This window comes from Poromitra crassiceps, assembly GCF_964638095.1.
Source record: "Poromitra crassiceps genome assembly, chromosome: 7".
NCBI lineage: Eukaryota > Metazoa > Chordata > Actinopteri > Beryciformes > Melamphaidae > Poromitra > Poromitra crassiceps.
In genome coordinates this window covers 47,892,953-47,911,208 of record NC_139628.1, presented here as the reverse complement: position 1 = coordinate 47,911,208, position 18,256 = coordinate 47,892,953, and the positions used below count along the sequence as shown (strand labels likewise).

The window sequence follows — 18,256 nt, the reverse complement described above, 5'->3', positions numbered from 1 at the left end:
ACATGCTGCCTGTCTGGTTTGTGCAGCAACACAAACTGAAAACTAGATAAACTAAAGACAAAATACATAACAAGCAAAAAGCCTGTGGAACCAGCAACAGCAATCACTCTCAGCAAGGCTGCAGTGTCACACACACACACACACACACACACACACACACACACACACACACACACACACACACACACACACACACACACACACACACACACACACACACACACCTACACACACACACACACACACACACGCACACACGCACGCAAGCATGCACGCACGCACACACACACACACACACACACACACACACACACACACACACACACACACACACACACACACACACACACACACACACACACACACACACACACACTGCCAGAGAGACAGACAGACAGAGAGTGAGAAAGACAGAAGACACAGAGAGAGATTATATTGTTTTCACATTACTGTCTTTTATCAGTTTTCTTCTAGCCTAATTGTTTTTTTGTTTTTTATTTCTCTTTCCTCCATTTCTGTCTGGTTTTATTCCACCTGTTTTACTTCCTGGTCTCTGTCAAACACTTTGAAACAACTTTGAAAAGCAGTATCAATAAAGCTGTTATTATTGATTGAATCTATTAATAGCATCAGTTATTATGTGAGTGTAATAAGGTGCAGAGTAAACTCTTGTCCTCCTCCATCATCAATTCACTTCTCAGCAGTTGTCCACTGTGTCTACCTGGAGACTGATGATGCAAGTCAAAGCTGTCATGTGATTGGTGGAGCTGTGTGTAAGATAACGCTGTTCCTTGTGTTTGCTTCAGTTTGCAGCAGTCAGTGTGAAGTCAACACGGTGCTGTTGTGTTGTGAAGATGAAGATGAAGAGCTCACAGACCCTCCTCTTCCTCTCATGGCTACTTGGTGTCACAGCAGTACGTCACGCCAGTAAGTACATCACACTTGTGTTTACGCTCACACACTTTACTCATCCAATGTTACTGATGTTGATCTGAAAATCATTTGAACTGACTGTCAGACTTTCTGCTGAAGGCAGCTGACACTTCTGAACAGTGAGACATTTAGAGTCAGTTGAAAGTTTTCTGCTTTAGTTCAGAGGAAAGAGGACAGATATTTCACGCTCATTAGTTATTAAACTGTTTTAATATTAAAACAATAAAACAGGCACACTCTTTACAAACATGACTGGTTAACATTTGTCTTTGAAAAGTGTGATGTGTTTTCCATCTTGTTTCCTCTCAGCTGTGCATGAGGATATTAATATCAGAGGCTGTTCAGACACTGATGGAGAGTATATGTATGGACTGGATGGTGAAGAGTTGTGGTACGCAGACTTCATCAACAAGAAAGGAGTTGACCCTCAGCCCAAGTTTGTAGATCCTCATATCAGCTACCCAGCAGATGCTTATGCATTCGCTGTGAATAATCTGGCCACCTGCAGAGACAACCTGCAAACACTTCGAAAAGCCTACAAGAACCCTCCTCTGCAGCTCGGTAAGGACATGACGTTTAATTTACTGCTGTTCAACAATTTAAACTCCAGATAAGGAATGACTGCAGGTGTTTTGCATGACTGCAATAAATATACAATACTTGTATCATACTGTAAAGATAGTTAAATAGGCTAGTGAGAAATGAGAGCTGTTCTTCTGATAGTGTTTAATGTTAGCGGGGGGGGGGGGGGGGGGGGATACATTAAGTGCTAGTGAAAAATAAAAGCCCCTTTTAAATGATAGAACTGATGAGAATAGGAAATCCCGCACACTGACTTCACTTAAGACTTTTATTTATTATTTATATAGTCGTGTGACCGAAACGTTGCTCTATATAAATAAAAGTCTTAAGTGAAGTCAGTCTGCGGGATTTCCTATTCTCAACTTATCTGATGCTCCTACGCACCTGACGTACACGGTTTGTGCAGAGATCACCCCTCTTCTAAATGATAGAACTGAGAAACAAAATATATTTAACACTGGGAGATGTAAAGTGGAATTGATATGAATTGATGTTTACGTTGGGTTGTTGTGCAGATGCTCCTCACAGTTCCATCTACACCATAGAGGATGTGGAACTCGGAGTGGAGAACCACCTCATCTGCCATGTGACCGGGTTCTACCCCGCTCCCGTCAAGGTCTACTGGACCAGGAACGACAAGAACGTGACCGAAGGAACCAGCCTCACCATCCCCTACCCCAACCAAGACGGCACCTACAACCAGATCTCCAGTCTGAGCTTCATCCCAGAGCTTGGTGACACCTACAGCTGTTCTGTGGCTCACCGAGCCTTGAGCCAGCCACGCACCAGATTCTGGGGTGAGACACCTTTATCTGATAGCATGTTCCTGTGTGTTCACATGTGTCCCATATGTATTCATGTGTGTTCCTATGTATTCATGTGTGTTCCTATGTGTTCACATGTGTCCCTATGTGTTCATGTGTGTCCCTATGTATTCATGTGTGTTCCTATGTGTTCACATGTGTCCCTATGTGTTCACATGTGTCCCTATGTGTTCATGTGTGTCCCTATGTATTCATGTGTGTTCCTATGTGTTCACATGTGTCCCTATGTGTTCATGTGTGTTCCTATGTGTTCACATGTGTCCCTATGTGTTCATGTGTGTCCCTATGTATTCATGTGTGTTCCTATGTGTTCACATGTGTCCCTATGTATTCATGTGTGTTCCTATGTGTTCACATGTGTCCCTATGTGTTCATGTGTGTCCCTATGTATTCATGTGTGTTCCTATGTGTTCACATGTGTCCCTATGTGTTCACATGTGTCCCTATGTGTTCACATGTGTCCCTATGTGTTCATGTGTGTTCCTATGTGTTCACATGTGTCCCTATGTGTTCACATGTGTCCCTATGTGTTCACATGTGTCCCTATGTGTTCACATGTGTCCCTATGTGTTCACATGTGTCCCTATGTGTTCATGTGTGTCCCTATGTGTTCATGTGTGTTCCTATGTGTTCACATGTGTCCCTATGTGTTCATGTGTGTTCCTATGTGTTCACATGTGTCCCTATGTGTTCACATGTGTCCCTATGTGTTCACATGTGTCCCTATGTGTTCATGTGTGTTCCTATGTGTTCACATGTGTCCCTATGTGTTCACATGTGTCCCTATGTGTTCACATGTGTCCCTATGTGTTCATGTGTGTTCCTATGTGTTCACATGTGTCCCTATGTGTTCACATGTGTCCCTATGTGTTCATGTGTGTTCCTATGTGTTCACATGTGTCCCTATGTGTTCACATGTGTCCCTATGTGTTCACATGTGTCCCTATGTGTTCATGTGTGTTCCTATGTGTTCACATGTGTCCCTATGTGTTCACATGTGTCCCTATGTGTTCATGTGTGTTCCTATGTGTTCACATGTGTCCCTATGTGTTCACATGTGTCCCTATGTGTTCATGTGTGTTCCTATGTGTTCACATGTGTCCCTATGTGTTCATGTGTGTTCCTATGTGTTCACATGTGTCCCTATGTGTTCACATGTGTCCCTATGTGTTCATGTGTGTTCCTATGTGTTCACATGTGTCCCTATGTGTTCACATGTGTCCCTATGTGTTCATGTGTGTTCCTATGTGTTCACATGTGTCCCTATGTGTTCACATGTGTCCCTATGTGTTCACATGTGTCCCTATGTGTTCATGTGTGTTCCTATGTGTTCACATGTGTCCCTATGTGTTCACATGTGTCCCTATGTGTTCATGTGTGTCCCTATGTGTTCACATGTGTCCCTATGTGTTCACATGTGTCCCTATGTGTTCATGTGTGTTCCTATGTGTTCACATGTGTCCCTATGTGTTCACATGTGTCCCTATGTGTTCATGTGTGTTCCTATGTGTTCACATGTGTCCCTATGTGTTCATGTGTGTCCCTATGTATTCATGTGTGTTCCTATGTGTTCACATGTGTCCCTATGTGTTCATGTGTGTCCCTATGTATTCATGTGTGTTCCTATGTGTTCACATGTGTCCCTATGTGTTCATGTGTGTTCCTATGTGTTCACATGTGTCCCTATGTGTTCATGTGTGTCCCTATGTATTCATGTGTGTTCCTATGTGTTCACATGTGTCCCTATGTATTCATGTGTGTTCCTATGTGTTCACATGTGTCCCTATGTGTTCATGTGTGTTCCTATGTGTTCACATGTGTCCCTATGTGTTCATGTGTGTTCCTATGTGTTCACATGTGTCCCTATGTGTTCATGTGTGTCCCTATGTATTCATGTGTGTTCCTATGTGTTCACATGTGTCCCTATGTGTTCATGTGTGTCCCTATGTATTCATGTGTGTTCCTATGTGTTCACATGTGTCCCTATGTGTTCATGTGTGTCCCTATGTGTTCACATGTGTCCCTATGTGTTCACATGTGTCCCTATGTGTTCATGTGTGTCCCTATGTGTTCACATGTGTCCCTATGTATTCATGTGTGTCCCTATGTGTTCACATGTGTCCCTATGTGTTCACATGTGTCCCTATGTGTTCATGTGTGTCCCTATGTGTTCACATGTGTCCCTATGTGTTCATGTGTGTCCCTATGTGTTCACATGTGTCCCTATGTGTTCACATGTGTCCCTATGTGTTCATGTGTGTCCCTATGTGTTCATGTGTGTCCCTATGTGTTCACATGTGTCCCTATGTGTTCACATGTGTCCCTATGTGTTCACATGTGTCCCTATGTATTCATGTGTGTTCCTATGTGTTCACATGTGTCCCTATGTGTTCACATGTGTCCCTATGTGTTCACATGTGTCCCTATGTGTTCACATGTGTCCCTATGTGTTCACATGTGTCCCTATGTGTTCACATGTGTCCCTATGTATTCATGTGTGTTCCTATGTGTTCACATGTGTCCCTATGTGTTCATGTGTGTCCCTATGTATTCATGTGTGTTCCTATGTGTTCACATGTGTTCCTATGTATTCATGTGTGTTCCTGTGTATTCATGTGTGTTCCTATGTGTTCATGTGTGTTACTACTGTATGTGTTCATGTGTGTTCCTATGTGTTCATGTGTGTTCCTATGTGTTCATGTGTGTTCCTTTGTGTTCATGTGTGTTACTACTGTATGTGTTCATGTGTGTTCCTTTGTGTTCATGTGTGTTCCTTTGTGTTCATGTGTGTTCCTTTGTGTTCATGTGTGTTACTACTGTATGTGTTCATGTGTGTTCCTTTGTGTTCATGTGTGTTCCTTTGTGTTCATGTGTGTTACTACTGTATGTGTTCATGTGTGTTCCTTTGTGTTCATGTGTGTTCCTTTGTGTTCATGTGTGTTACTACTGTATGTGTTCATGTGTGTTCCTTTGTGTTCATGTGTGTTCCTTTGTGTTCATGTGTGTTACTACTGTATGTGTTCATGTGTGTTCCTTTGTGTTCATGTGTGTTCCTATGTGTTCATGTGTGTTCCTTTGTGTTCATGTGTGTTACTACTGTATGTGTTCATGTGTGTTCCTATGTGTTCATGTGTGTTCCTATGTGTTCATGTGTGTTCCTTTGTGTTCATGTGTGTTCCTTTGTGTTCATGTGTGTTACTACTGTATGTGTTCATGTGTGTTCCTATGTGTTCATGTGTGTTCCTATGTGTTCATGTGTGTTCCTATGTGTTCATGTGTGTTCCTTTGTGTTCATGTGTGTTCCTTTGTGTTCATGTGTGTTACTACTGTATGTGTTCATGTGTGTTCCTATGTGTTCATGTGTGTTCCTTTGTGTTCATGTGTGTTACTACTGTATGTGTTCATGTGTTAAGTTAAGTTAAGTTAAGAATTAAGTTCAGATTAAGTTCCTATGTGTTCATGTGTGTTACTATATGTGTTCATGTGTGTTACTATGTATTAATTTGTTTGGTTCCTCCTCAGATGTGGAGCAGGAGCAGCCGGGGATCGGACCTGCGGTGTTTTGTGGACTGGGTCTGACCGTGGCTGTGGTGGGCGTGGCCACAGGAACCTTCTTCCTCGTCAAAGGAAATGAATGCAACTGATCAGTTATGATGATGTGAGGCGCACTGAGGAGCTGCAGGAGTTAACAGACTGTTTTCTGTCCTACTGCTTTAAACTGCTTCAGATCTGTACTGATTTACCTGGAGGAGACAGCAAGCACATGCTCACTTTCACACAATAAATCAAATACTCTTTCTATCTCTAGCGTATATTCTTTTAAGTAATGTTATTTACATTTTCACTGTTTTACATTGAAATAATAAAGCTTTCTATTGTGGCTAAAGAAGAGAATAGTGAATAACTGTATTTATTATGTACTGTATATAAATAATCTGAATCATTATGCTAACGCTACAGAAAACACACTAAGTAGTTAGTTAAAAAGTGTGTGTGTGTGTGTGTGTGTGTGTGTGTGTGTGTGTGTGTGTGTGTGTGTGTGTGTGTGTGTGTGTGTGTGTGTGTGTGTGTGTGTGTGTGTGTGTGTGTGTGTGTGTACCTCATCCAGTGAGGCCTCTAGCTGTAGAGATCTATCAGACATGGGGAAGCTGCGGGTGGTCTCTCCACCACACACACACACGCACGCACGCACGCACGCACGCACGCACACACACACACACACACACACACACACACACACACACACACACACACACACACACTGACCCCTCCCACCCAGGTCATAAACTCTTTGAGGCACTCCCCATTGCAGAAGACTGAGGTCTGGCAGAACCAAAATGTGTCATCACAAGGACAGCTTCTTCCCAACTGCCATCCACCTCTTCAATGAGACCCGAAACCCCCCACAAATACTTTACTCCCCCACGGGTGCCCCCTGAACACAGCCCAGGGGTCTGTCTTTCACTAATTGATGTGACCATACTTACACTAAATCAAATTCCTCGTTTGTAATCTGATTACATACTGTGGCTATTAACCCTCTGAGGTCCATGAATCTTGAAATATCCACTTTGACCAGGACCAGGGGATATTACCGATACCGGAATTTAAATGTCTGGGGTCCCTAGATTTTGTGATTTCAAAAGTGGGGTCACAAGCCAAAAAAGGTTGGGTACCCCTGCTATGATCTATTTTGGCATAGACCCCTTTCACACGGGGGCCATTTTGACAGGGTGCAAGCAAAACACCGAGGGTTTCCAACTTCCACGATTGGAAGGTGGAAACCCTCATTAGTGTTTAGCTTGCCCCTGTGTTTACCCTGCTTTTTCGACACAAAATGGCCCCCGTGAAAAGGATCTATTGTTTGTGGCGTGGTGCAAGTTGCAACATTGACAGGTATATAATTATTTTTTTCTTCTGGTGGCCCCCAACTACAGTATACAACTCAAACTCCACCCATGCATGTAACACATGAGGATGAAAACATAAGAGGCCTTTAACCCCAAAGTAAACAGGAAGTTATTTATTTTTATCCATACAGTATTGATACTTTGATCAGTTTATATCTGTCTGTCTGTCTGTCTGTCTGTCTGTCTGTCTGTCTGTCTGTCTGTCTGTCTGTCTGTCTGTCTGTCTGTCTGTCTGGCTGATCGTACAGACAGATAAGATTCAAGATTCAATACCATGTCAACAGAGTTGATTGGGATTTGTCTTAGTGAGCTCACATGTGAAATTTTAACGTATTTCAGAAAGAGTCACTGTAATGTTCTCACTTACACATTTCCCTCTCTCCTTCAGGTGTTATGCATCTACCTGATTAAGGGGGTGTGGGTGGTTTTGCTAATCCAATCACAGCTGGCCACATCCTTCCCATTCAGCCAATCACAGCTTTAGCGGCAACCTTTAAGAGCTGTTCCCTTCTCATACTCTTATCTGCTGTCATTTCAGTGCTGCTGCAACTATACAACTTGCTGTCTCCCGTCTATGCTGTCATGCTGCTCGTTGCTGCAGTCACCCACAAGGAGCTCATTCACGCTGGCAATTTCGTTTCATGGATTGTGTCGGGCAAGTCATGCTTATGAACCATTTAAACGTGTCAGCATTCATCAGTTCATTCCAGCGTATTTTAATTCAGTCATGTTGTCCGAGCTGCTTTTCCCTCATATTTGACTGGCTGGAATGCCAGTGGCGGATGGCATCTCATTGATGTGATGGTTGCAGCTTCCCTCTCATAGTCCTCACCAGGCCTCAACAGATTCAAGATTCAAGATTCAAGATTTTTTTTATTGTCACTCCGTAGTACAAGTATCACGTGTGAAATTATTGTGCTGTAGGCTCCGTTACAACATAGTGCAAATAACAGTAACAGTGCAAAAACAGGGCATATAGATGCAGTAAAACAAGAGAACAACAAGCAATAACAGTAAACTTTTCCTTTTCTTTTCTAGCGTAGACACCTTAAAAACATGATTAAACATTCTGTTTGCACAGGTGCAATAACATGGGGATAATTATCTAATGGTAGCAGCTGCTACATGATTGTTTATTTGTGTGTGTTAAGGAGTCTCGTGGCCTGCGGGAAGAAACTGTCCCTCAGGCGATTTGTTTGTGCTTTTGGGACCCTGTATCTCCTCCCTGAGGGTAACAGGGCGAACATGCTGCTGTGGGGGTGGTATGTGTCCTTGATGATCTTCAGGGACCTCCTGAGGCACCGCTGATTGTACGACAGCAGCCATCGCACGCTTCCATGGCAACTTCGGCAAGTGTTAATTTGCATCTGTTAACCTAATCCATTGCATTGCTTACAGGCAATAATACATAGCAACATCAGCCAAAACAAGCATTTTCCTTCATCCTGTCTAACCTAAACTAATTGCTTACTTAAATATAAATGTATGTACATTCATGTATTTATGTGCTGATGTTTCATGTGCCATCATGCTGTTCGATGCTCAGCTCAAGCCCAGTATCCAAGCGTCATGTTTCCCTCAGATGAGCTCACCCAGTCATGATAATGTCATTCTTTTATTGTATTATGCGTCATTCATTCACCCGGCTTCAGTTGTCCCTCAGTTCATTGGCTGATTATTGTTAGTTCATAGCTTCCTCTAGATCCAGGAGCAGTGGGCATCTGCAGTGAACACCCAGTAAACAACTGCAGCTAATTGCAGTGCCTTGCTCAGGGGCACGCCAGGACTATTAACCATTTCTTGTGTTGTCAGGAGCAGTAACCCTGGCATGCTTCGCTTTGATGGTGAGATGAGGCGGAGCAAACGAGGGACGCCATGTGACCATGAGGAGAACGGTAACGCTTTAGAATACAGCCCGCAAATAAGCATGTAGTTAGAGTATAACAACGGGGTTTAAGGAGTGTAGTTAGAGTATAACAACAGGGTTTAAGGAGTGAAAAAATACTTTAACTAGAGGGTAACAAGATCTGTACTTATAGTCTAACTAGGGGGTCGCGGGCTGTATTATGAAGCAGGGGACAAATGTTTGTACTTATAGGCTAATTACGGGGTACCACACTGTACTTACAGGGTAACTACGGGGTTTAAGGAGTGTAGTTAGAGTATAACAATGGGGTTTAAGGAGTCTAGTTAGAGTATAACAACAGGGTTTAAGGAGTCTAGTTAGAGTATAACAACGGGGTTTAAGGAGTGTAGTTATAGTCTAACAACGGGGTTTAAGGAGTGTAGTTATAGTCTAACAACGGGGTTTAAGGAGTGTAGTTAGAGTATAACAACAGGGTTTAAGGAGTCTAGTTAGAGTATAACAACGGGGTTTAAGGAGTGTAGTTAGAGTATAACAACGGGGTTTAAGGAGTGTAGTTATAGTCTAACAACAGGGTTTAAGGAGTGTAGTTAGAGTATAACAACGGGGTTTAAGGAGTGTAGTTAGAGTATAACAACGGGGTTTAAGGAGTGTAGTTAGAGTATAACAACGGGGTTTAAGGAGTGTAGTTAGAGTATAACAACGGGGTTTAAGGAGTCTAGTTAGAGTATAACAACGGGGTTTAAGGAGTCTAGTTAGAGTATAACAACGGGGTTTAAGGAGTCTAGTTAGAGTATAACAACGGGGTTTAAGGAGTGTAGTTATACTCTAACTACACTCCTTAAACCCAGTTGTTATACTGGAGCCTCTTCAAGGCTGCAGGAGACCTGGACGAGTATGCAGACACAGTAACAGGCTTCATTCAAAAATGCACAGAGGACATAATCCCCCCAAAAATAATCAAAATAATGCCAAACCAGAAGCCCTGGATCAATAGTGACGTCCGGGCAGCCCTCCACGCCAGGACCACCGCCTTCAACTCCGGAACACCAGAGGAATACAAACAGACAAGATATGCCCTCCGAAGCACTTTAAAAAGAGCACGGAGAGAATATGGCAGGCAGCTGGAAGCAAAACTGGACTCAAACAACCCCAAACACCTGTGGAGAGGACTCCACGCTGCCACTGACTTCAAAGGGGCAAAACAGCAAAACAACAACGAGTCACCCACCCTGCCAGACGAACTCAACGCGTTCTACGCCAGGTTCGACCCCTCTGCCAGAGCGCCTCCCCTCCTCCCCCCCTCCTCTCCCACCCCTCTCCTCCTCTCTTCCCCCCCATCACCCCCCCCCACCACCCCCCCTCCCTCCTCCTCTCCTCCCAACCCTCCCCCCCTCCTCTCCTCCCCCCCCTGCCACCTCCTCTCCTCCCCCCCCTGCCACCTCTCTCCCCACACCACCCCTCCCCTCCTCTTCTCCCCCCCCTGCCACCTCTCTCCCCCCACCACCCCTCCCCTCCTCTCCCCCCCCACCACCACCACTCCCCCCCTCCGCCCCCCCACCGCCCCTCCTCTCCCCCCCCCACTGCCCTCCTCTCCCCGCCACCTCTCCCCCCCACCTCCCCTCCCCCCCCCTCCCCCCCAGCCCTCAGCACCCCCTCCCATCCCCACCTAACCACCAACCCCCCCCCACCTCCCCCCCCCACAGACCCAGACCGCCCTCTCACCATCACTGAGGAGGAGGTGCGCCGGTCGTTCCTGCGTATCAACCCTCGCAAGGCGGCCGGCCCGGACGGCATCCCCGGGCGGGTCCTCAAGGCCTGCGCCCACCAGCTGGCAGGCGTATACACAGACATTTTCAACCAGTCTCTCTCCCTCCGACGAGTTCCCTCCTGCTTCAAAGCAGCGACAATCATCCCCATTCCCAAGCAGCAGAAAGTGACCAGCCTCAACGACTGGCGCCCAATAGCCCTCACACCAATAGCCAGCAAGTGCTTTGAAAAGCTGGTCATATCAAAGATCAAAGACACCTACGTAAGAATGCTGTTCGTGGACTACAGCTCAGCATTCAACACCATAGTACCCTCCAGGCTGGTATGCAAGCTCAAGGACCTGGGACTTAACACAGCAATGTGCGACTGGATCCTGGATTTCCTGACAGACCGCCGCCAGGTGGTGAGGGTGGGCAACCTCACCTCCTCCCCACTGACCATCAGCATAGGAGCGCCCCAGGGGTGCGTCTCCAGCCCCTTCTGGTATGACCTCTACACCCACGACTGCGTGGCGACTCAAACCTCTAACACCATCGTGAAGTTTGCAGACGACACAGCAGTCGTGGGGCTGATCTCGGGGAGCGACGAGACGGCCTACAGAGAGGAGGTGGGGGCCCTGGAACAATGGTGCCAGGACAACCACCTCTCTCTGAATGTCTCCAAGACCAAGGAGATCATTGTAGACTACAGGAGGGGGGGGGGCGCACACCCCCCAATCACCATCAACGGCACAGTGGTGGAAAGGGTGGACAGCTTCAAGTACCTGGGAGTCAATATCCACCAGGACCTGACATGGGCCGGCCACACCGCCACTGTCGTCAAAAAGGCCCAACAGCGAATACACGGACTCAAGCGCCTGAAGAAATTTGGGCTAAGGAAAGAAATCCTCAGGGACTTCTACAGAGGGCACCATTGAAAGCCTGCTGACTGGCGGCTTCACCACCTGGTACGGGAACTGTACCACCATGGACCGCAGGGCGCTACGGAGAGTGAGACGCGCGGCACAGCACGTAACAGAATGTGAGTTGCCAGATCTGCATGAACTGTATAAACAGCGGTGCCTCAGGAGGTCCCTGAAGATCATCAAAGACACAAACCATCCCCACAACAGCCTGTTCTCCCTGCTACCCTCAGGGAGAAGATACAGGGTTCCGAAAGCACGCACAAATCGCTTGAGGAACAGTTTCTTCCCGCAGGCCACGAGACTCCTTAACATACACAAATAGTGTAGTAGCCGCTAGGGGTGTCACAATATATCGTCCCACGAAATTTCGCGATAGTAAAACGTCACGATATGTATCGTTGAGATGAAATCTCATATCGTTAAAAAAAAAAAAAAAAAAAAAATTTAAGTAGACAAAGAAACGTCTTTGTTTGTTGAAGTTCAATGTGTGGAAAGTAGTTCAGTTGAACACGTCTCTGAAGAGACACATGAGAAGTTATACAGGAGAGAAACCATTCAATTGAGTTTCTGGCAAAACTGTTTACTTGACAGGAAAAACTGAAGATGCATAAAAAATAGACTAAGAAAAGTCTTGTTGTTTGAGTTTGAAGAAAAACTGAAGATGCATAATGAGAATTTATACTGCTGAGAAACCTTTTAGTTCAAAGTAAATCTAAGTGACGGTGTAACTCATTCTATTTCAAGATAAGCCTTATCTCCAATCTCATGTTTTTTCTAGTTGTTATTGTAATAACAATTTCCCACAACAGCATGTTTTGTATTTGTGCATTTCAAATAAAATACTACTTTTCCAGTCATATATTGTCATTATTCAAGTTTAAAAAAATATTGTTAAAATCGTATCGTATCGTATCGTTATCGTGAACCCAGTATCGTGATACGTATCGTATCGTGAACTGAGTGTATCGTGACACCCCTAGTAGCCGCACTGTACCGTACTGTAGCTGCTACCATTACGTATGTCTAACGTTTAATTGTATGTTTAATAAGGAATATGCTATTTGCACCTGTATGTCAAATACGCCGAATTTAAAATGCAGAGTTTAATTGTATGTTTAATAAGGAATATGTTATTTGCACCTGTATGTCAAATACGCAGAATTTAAAATGTTTAAGCACGTCTAAAGTATGCACCCGACACGTGCACCTATGTGCAGTGAATATGCCACTGTCTCTGACTTGTCTTATCACTATACTGCCAGTGTTGGGCAGTAGCTTGCTACAAGTAGTGAAGCTACATAGCTTAACTACATTTCTCAGTAGCTTGGTGGTAGCTTCACTACTTTTGAACCAAGTAGCTTTTTCAGTAGCTAAGCTATTTATAGACCCAAGTAGCTTGTAGCTTCCCGCAAAAGCTACAAGCTACTCGCCAGAGAAAATCCATGAGCAAAGCACGCAGTGGAGATTTCTGCTGCGGTTTGGATTAAACAGGAGGAGACATTGCATATGTCAAGTGTGCCTGTGTAGCCAATAAAGCACTTCCAGTTCCATTATGACGGACAACAAGACAGTGTTGTTGTTTCATCCTTGCTTTTTAGCATCCTTGCCTCTCTTGCAGCAAGACCCGGCACTACTCTGCCTCTGACTGGGTTGGGTTTAGGCAATGAAGACTGATGATTGGTTAAGGGTAGGGCAAAATATGTCATGTGCTGGCGAAGTCACATCAGCAACGAACTTTGAAAGATGGCAGAGCCAGAGGGAGCCACTGGCAGTGATGAAGAAGACTTTCAGGTTTTATTGTCTGTTTTTGAATATTGTGCCAGTGAGAGTTTCAGTGTGTTTTATAATATAATAAACAATCAAAATGATATTTTCTTTTACCTGCCTATTTGTTTGGTTGAAAGTTGTTCTACATGAAGTTAATTCAATGTGAGAAAAAAGTAGCTTTGATGTAGCAAGCTGCTTTTGCCATGTTGCTCGTAGCTTAGCTTGCTACATTTCTCTGGGGATAGCTTCAATGTAGTTTAGCTATATTTAATTGAGAGTAACTGATAGCTTAGCTTACTACATTTTCCAAGTAGCTTGCCCATCACTGTATACTGCCTTATGCTTGTTGTGTCTCTTGTTGTTTTTGCACCCATATGCCCTGTTATATTTGTTATATTTGTACTATTTGCACTATGTTGTAAACGGAGTCCACAGCACAAGAATTTCACACGTGATACTTGTACCATGGAGTGACAATAAAAATCTTGAATCTTGAATCTTGAATCTTGAATATCCTATTCTACTCACGGCTTCACTACCCCCTTCATAATCACGATGACGTCAGCATGACGTCTCTCGATGACATCAGCATGACGTCTCAGAGTCTTGAATGAGTCTAATCGCCAAAGACTTTGAACTTTTTATAACCATTGAACATTCATAATCTGTCATTCATAATCTTGATCACATGTAAATATATCATTGCTCATGTTAATAAATCATGTCATCAAAAGAACATAGTGACTACCTTTCTGAAGTGAAGTTTTAACGTATTTCAGAAAGAGTCACTAATGTTCTCACTTACACATTTCCCTCTCTCCTTCAGGTGCTATGCATCTACCTGATTAAGGGGGCGTGGGTGGTTTTGCTAATCCAATCACAGCTGGCCACATCTTTCCCATTCAGCCAATCACAGCTTTAGCGGCAACCTTTAAGAGCTGTTCCCTTCTCATACTCTTATCTGCTGTCATTTCAGTGCTGCTGCAACCCTCCTCCACCCCATTCTCCTTCAGGTCGGAGATCTCCAGAAGCCTTAGTTCACCACCACCAGGTCTAGACTCCACAGGGGGATATCCTATTCTACTCACGGCTTCACTACCCCCTTCATAATCACCATGACATCAGCATGATGTCTCACGATAACGTCAGCATGACGTCTCAGAGTCTTGATGGAGTCTAATCGCCAAAGACTTTGAACTTTTTATAACCATTGAACATTCATAATCTGTCATTCATAATCTTGATCACATGTTCATATCATTGCTCATGTTAATAAATCATGTCATCAAAAGAACATAGTGACTACCTTTCAAGGCCGGATTAACCATAGGGCAACCGGGGCAGGTGCCCCGGGGCCCTCGGGGTGAAGGGGCCCTCCAATTTTTTTTTTTTTTTGTCGGGCTCATGTTGGGCTCCACAGAACTATGACACAAATCTAAGACCAATCAGGACTAAATAAAATGTGTTTCCAAGAAGATTAAGTCTGATGATTTAGTCTCATTGGATGCCTGTGGGCAAGTGGTGACCAGGGGCGCGGGAAGTGAGGGTGCTTGTGGTGCTGCGGCACCCTCTGCTGTTTTGTATTGGAAATGTAATGTCAATTATTTTTTCATCATTGTAAAGCCACAGCACAGTGAAGAGGATATTAATGTGAAGATTAGCCTCTTCCTTTTGCTCTCGGAGTGCATCAGATTCATGCATTTTACTTTAAAATGTACAACATTTCTTTGTCCAGGGGGGGCACAGCCCCCGCTAGAAACCCCCCAGTCAGACTAATATCTTTATCCTGCTGGTGCTACCTCTTTGCAAAGCCTGGAATCGCCTATGAGTGAGTGAGAAACTGAATCTGAGAAACGGAATAATAACATAACAGTATAATACTAATGTTAATTTAAAATGAGATATTCCTCTAAATATGGCGAAAAAACATCCAAACATCCGGACGATGGGTAGGGGGGCCCCTGGGAGCTTCAGTGCCCTGGGGCCCCTGGGGGTGTTAATCTGGCTCTGCTACCTTTCTGAAATAAGCACATACTGTAAAACCATGCATTCACACAATACAAAACAAACAATTGCAAAGAACATAATGCATTGAAATGCTGTAAACAACATGGGGGGGGAGGGTGGTAGCAGCATCACTAGAGATAGATCACTAGATCTATAATAAATAGCAGTTCTGTAATAGATATATATTTGTAGATATGACTATATAATAGGTAACTGTTGATCTGTGATCGATATTTTACTGTAGATAATAGATTGATTATAGCTATAGATAACTTGAAATGTGTGATAATTACAGGGACAATGTAGTTCTCCCTGATGCTCTCTGGCTCTGCCATCAGCAGCATTTAGGCTGGACTGTCTGCCTGGCGACAGGTGATGCTGGTCATGTGACCAGTGTGTGGCTCCTACATTGGTTTTTCTAGCAGGACTCTGTTTGAGTGTGTCAGAGTTAGTGAACTCAGCAGAGGAACATGGCTTCATCTGTTCTGCTCTTCTCCCTCTTCTTCATCAGTCTGTATGGAGCAGGTAGGATCAATACATCAATACCTGGAACTCATCAATACGCCTATTTCAGCTGTCAATTAATTTTGTGAATGTAATATACAGTAGGCATGCGTTGTGAATGTGAAATAGGCATATACTATAGGTTCATAAATAATAATCAGCTTGAATGGAAGTGATATTATACATCTGTTAAACTTGCAGATTTAATTTGTTTTTGTCTTTGATGTCCAGATGGATTTGAGAACTCTCGGCTGACGCGTTGTGTTTTCAACTCCACTGAGCTGAAGGACATAGAGTTGACAGACTCTTACTCTTACAACAAGGTGGAGTACATCAGGTTCAGCAGCAGTGTGGGGAAATTTGTTGGATACACTGAGATTGGTCTGCATAACGCAGAGCAATGGAACAACAACGCTGCATACCTGGGACAAATGAGGCGTTGGAAGGAGGTCTACTGCAAACACAACATTGATAATGACTACCAGGCTGCTGTGACTAAGACAGGTGAGCTGCTGTTCTCTACATCCAACACCATGAAATAACCCCAATAATAATAACACATCACTGACTAAAATAAGGACTACAGGGCTCTTATTGAATTTAATTTCAAGATCAAATTAATTCAGTTGGAAATAGATTCTGTCAGATTTAGTTTCTACTGTTTAACTTGAGTTTAAATTAAATGTATTTTCAAACATAGATACAGCAGACACACACTTGTATGTGTGCCTGTTTCCTTATATTTGTTTAATCCTTTATTTAACTGTGAGTCCCATTGAGATTTCCATCTCTTTTCAAAGGGAGTCCAGGCCAAGAGAGCAGCAAACATAAGTTACAACAATACAACACAAAATATAATGACAGGGAATACATGCAAATATATAATTTACACAGTATACAATCTCAAGTAAAACAGCTACACACTTCCATTTTTAAAGACTGCAGCAGACTTTTAAAACCACCCAGAGGGATGAAGTAATCCAGGTTTGCATCTTTCTGGAGCTGATTGCAGGACCATGGAGCATAATAACTAAAAGCAGAAATCTATATTGATTGATAGATTGATCAGTCAGATCATTCCATGGAAAAATATACTATTACTCTGCAAATTGTTTTGGGAGTTTTTTTAATGGTTTTTCATAAGAATAATTTATAAATTAATATTGTTTCTCATTAAAGTTGGTTGTCAATAAACTCTAAACCAGAATGAGCTCAGTGACGACATCTGGTGGCAAAACACTGATACTGAAACTAGAAGTACTATTACTGTAACACTAGCTTACCTCTGTCTGTCTGTGTCTGTGTCTGTGTCTGTTAGCAGGATTACAGAAAAACTACTGGGCCGATTTTCATGAACCTTGGTGGAAGGTTGTAGCATGGCATGGGCCAAGGAAGAACCCATTACACTTTGGAGCGGATATGATCCGATTAGGGTCAAGGAAGGGGCAGGGCTAGGGAAAATGGGTCATTGCTAGCTAGAGATAGGAGTGATAGGAAGGCTGCAGAGTCTTGGGGTTTGAGGGGTGGGTAGGGGGAGTGGCTGAGTGGGTACTAGGTCAGGGTTCAGGTTCCGATCCGACTCACAAAATGTGCATATCATAGTAGACTGGAGTATTGGCCTTGGCAGAGGTCTGCGCTGTCTAAGTGCACTTCTAGTTGGAGGACGTGTGTGTGTGTGTGTGTGTGTGTGTGTGTGTGTGTGTGTGTGTGTGTGTGTGTGTGTGTGTGTGTGTGTGTGTGTGTGTGTGTGTGTGTGTGTGTGTGTGTCCGGAGTTACAAGGCGCACCAGTGCTCATCTCCAAAATTTGCCAAAATACTTTTCAGGGGTCTGGCATGAATCTGGTGCGAGGGGAAAAAACGGAAAAAATGTGCCCATGGGGGGGCGTGGGTGAGCTGGGGGAGACATTGTGACATCACTGATGACAAGCAATTAGCTCAAGCCAGAGGAACTCCGGTTGAGCACACAAAGCGCATGAGTTGGAATGAGTTTTGTCACACCAAAAAAAAAGGGCATCTTCTCCAGAGTCTCCAATCCGCATATGAGCGTGCACCACCACCACCAGACTGTCACCAGCAACCAGGTCAAGAGGTAATTGGAGAAGCTACACCAGAACAAGGCTGCAGGTCCGGATGGGATCTGCCTCAGGGTCCTGGAGACCTGCGCAGTACAGCTATGTGGGGTCCTACAGCC

At 44.1% G+C, this 18,256-nt stretch overlaps 2 protein-coding genes across 2 annotated transcripts in view; both read left to right on the top strand.

Annotated features, from left to right (window-relative positions):
• Positions 1-816: 816 nt before the first annotated feature.
• Positions 817-6,214, top strand: LOC310779860 (H-2 class II histocompatibility antigen, A-U alpha chain-like). Its single transcript, XM_083640367.1, has 4 exons — positions 817-927; positions 1,243-1,494; positions 2,031-2,312; positions 5,862-6,214. Exons 1-4 carry the CDS (start codon positions 855-857, stop codon positions 5,981-5,983), a joined length of 729 nt encoding a protein of 242 aa, XP_083496493.1. The 5' UTR covers positions 817-854; the 3' UTR covers positions 5,984-6,214.
• A 9,792-nt stretch (positions 6,215-16,006) lies between these two features.
• LOC310779267 (H-2 class II histocompatibility antigen, E-S beta chain-like) overlaps positions 16,007-18,256 on the top strand; it is a 5,124-nt gene continuing 2,874 nt past the window's right edge. The window contains exons 1-2 of the mRNA XM_083639784.1: positions 16,007-16,086; positions 16,297-16,569. Of these exons, the coding sequence (XP_083495910.1) occupies positions 16,032-16,086; positions 16,297-16,569 (328 nt within the window). The 5' untranslated portion in view covers positions 16,007-16,031. The remainder of the gene's footprint in view (positions 16,087-16,296; positions 16,570-18,256) is intronic.

What these genes read in the sequence shown, in the direction of transcription:
- LOC310779860 (XM_083640367.1), top strand. Translation starts at nt 855, where the DNA reads ATGAAGATGAAGAGCTCACAGACCCTCCTCTTCCTCTCATGGCTACTT. An exon ending in CACAGCAGTACGTCACGCCA is followed by an intron (nt 928 to 1,242) that starts GTAAGTACATCA and finishes GTTTCCTCTCAG; the next exon opens with CTGTGCATGAGGATATTAAT. An exon ending in GAACCCTCCTCTGCAGCTCG is followed by an intron (nt 1,495 to 2,030) that starts GTAAGGACATGA and finishes GTTGTTGTGCAG; the next exon opens with ATGCTCCTCACAGTTCCATC.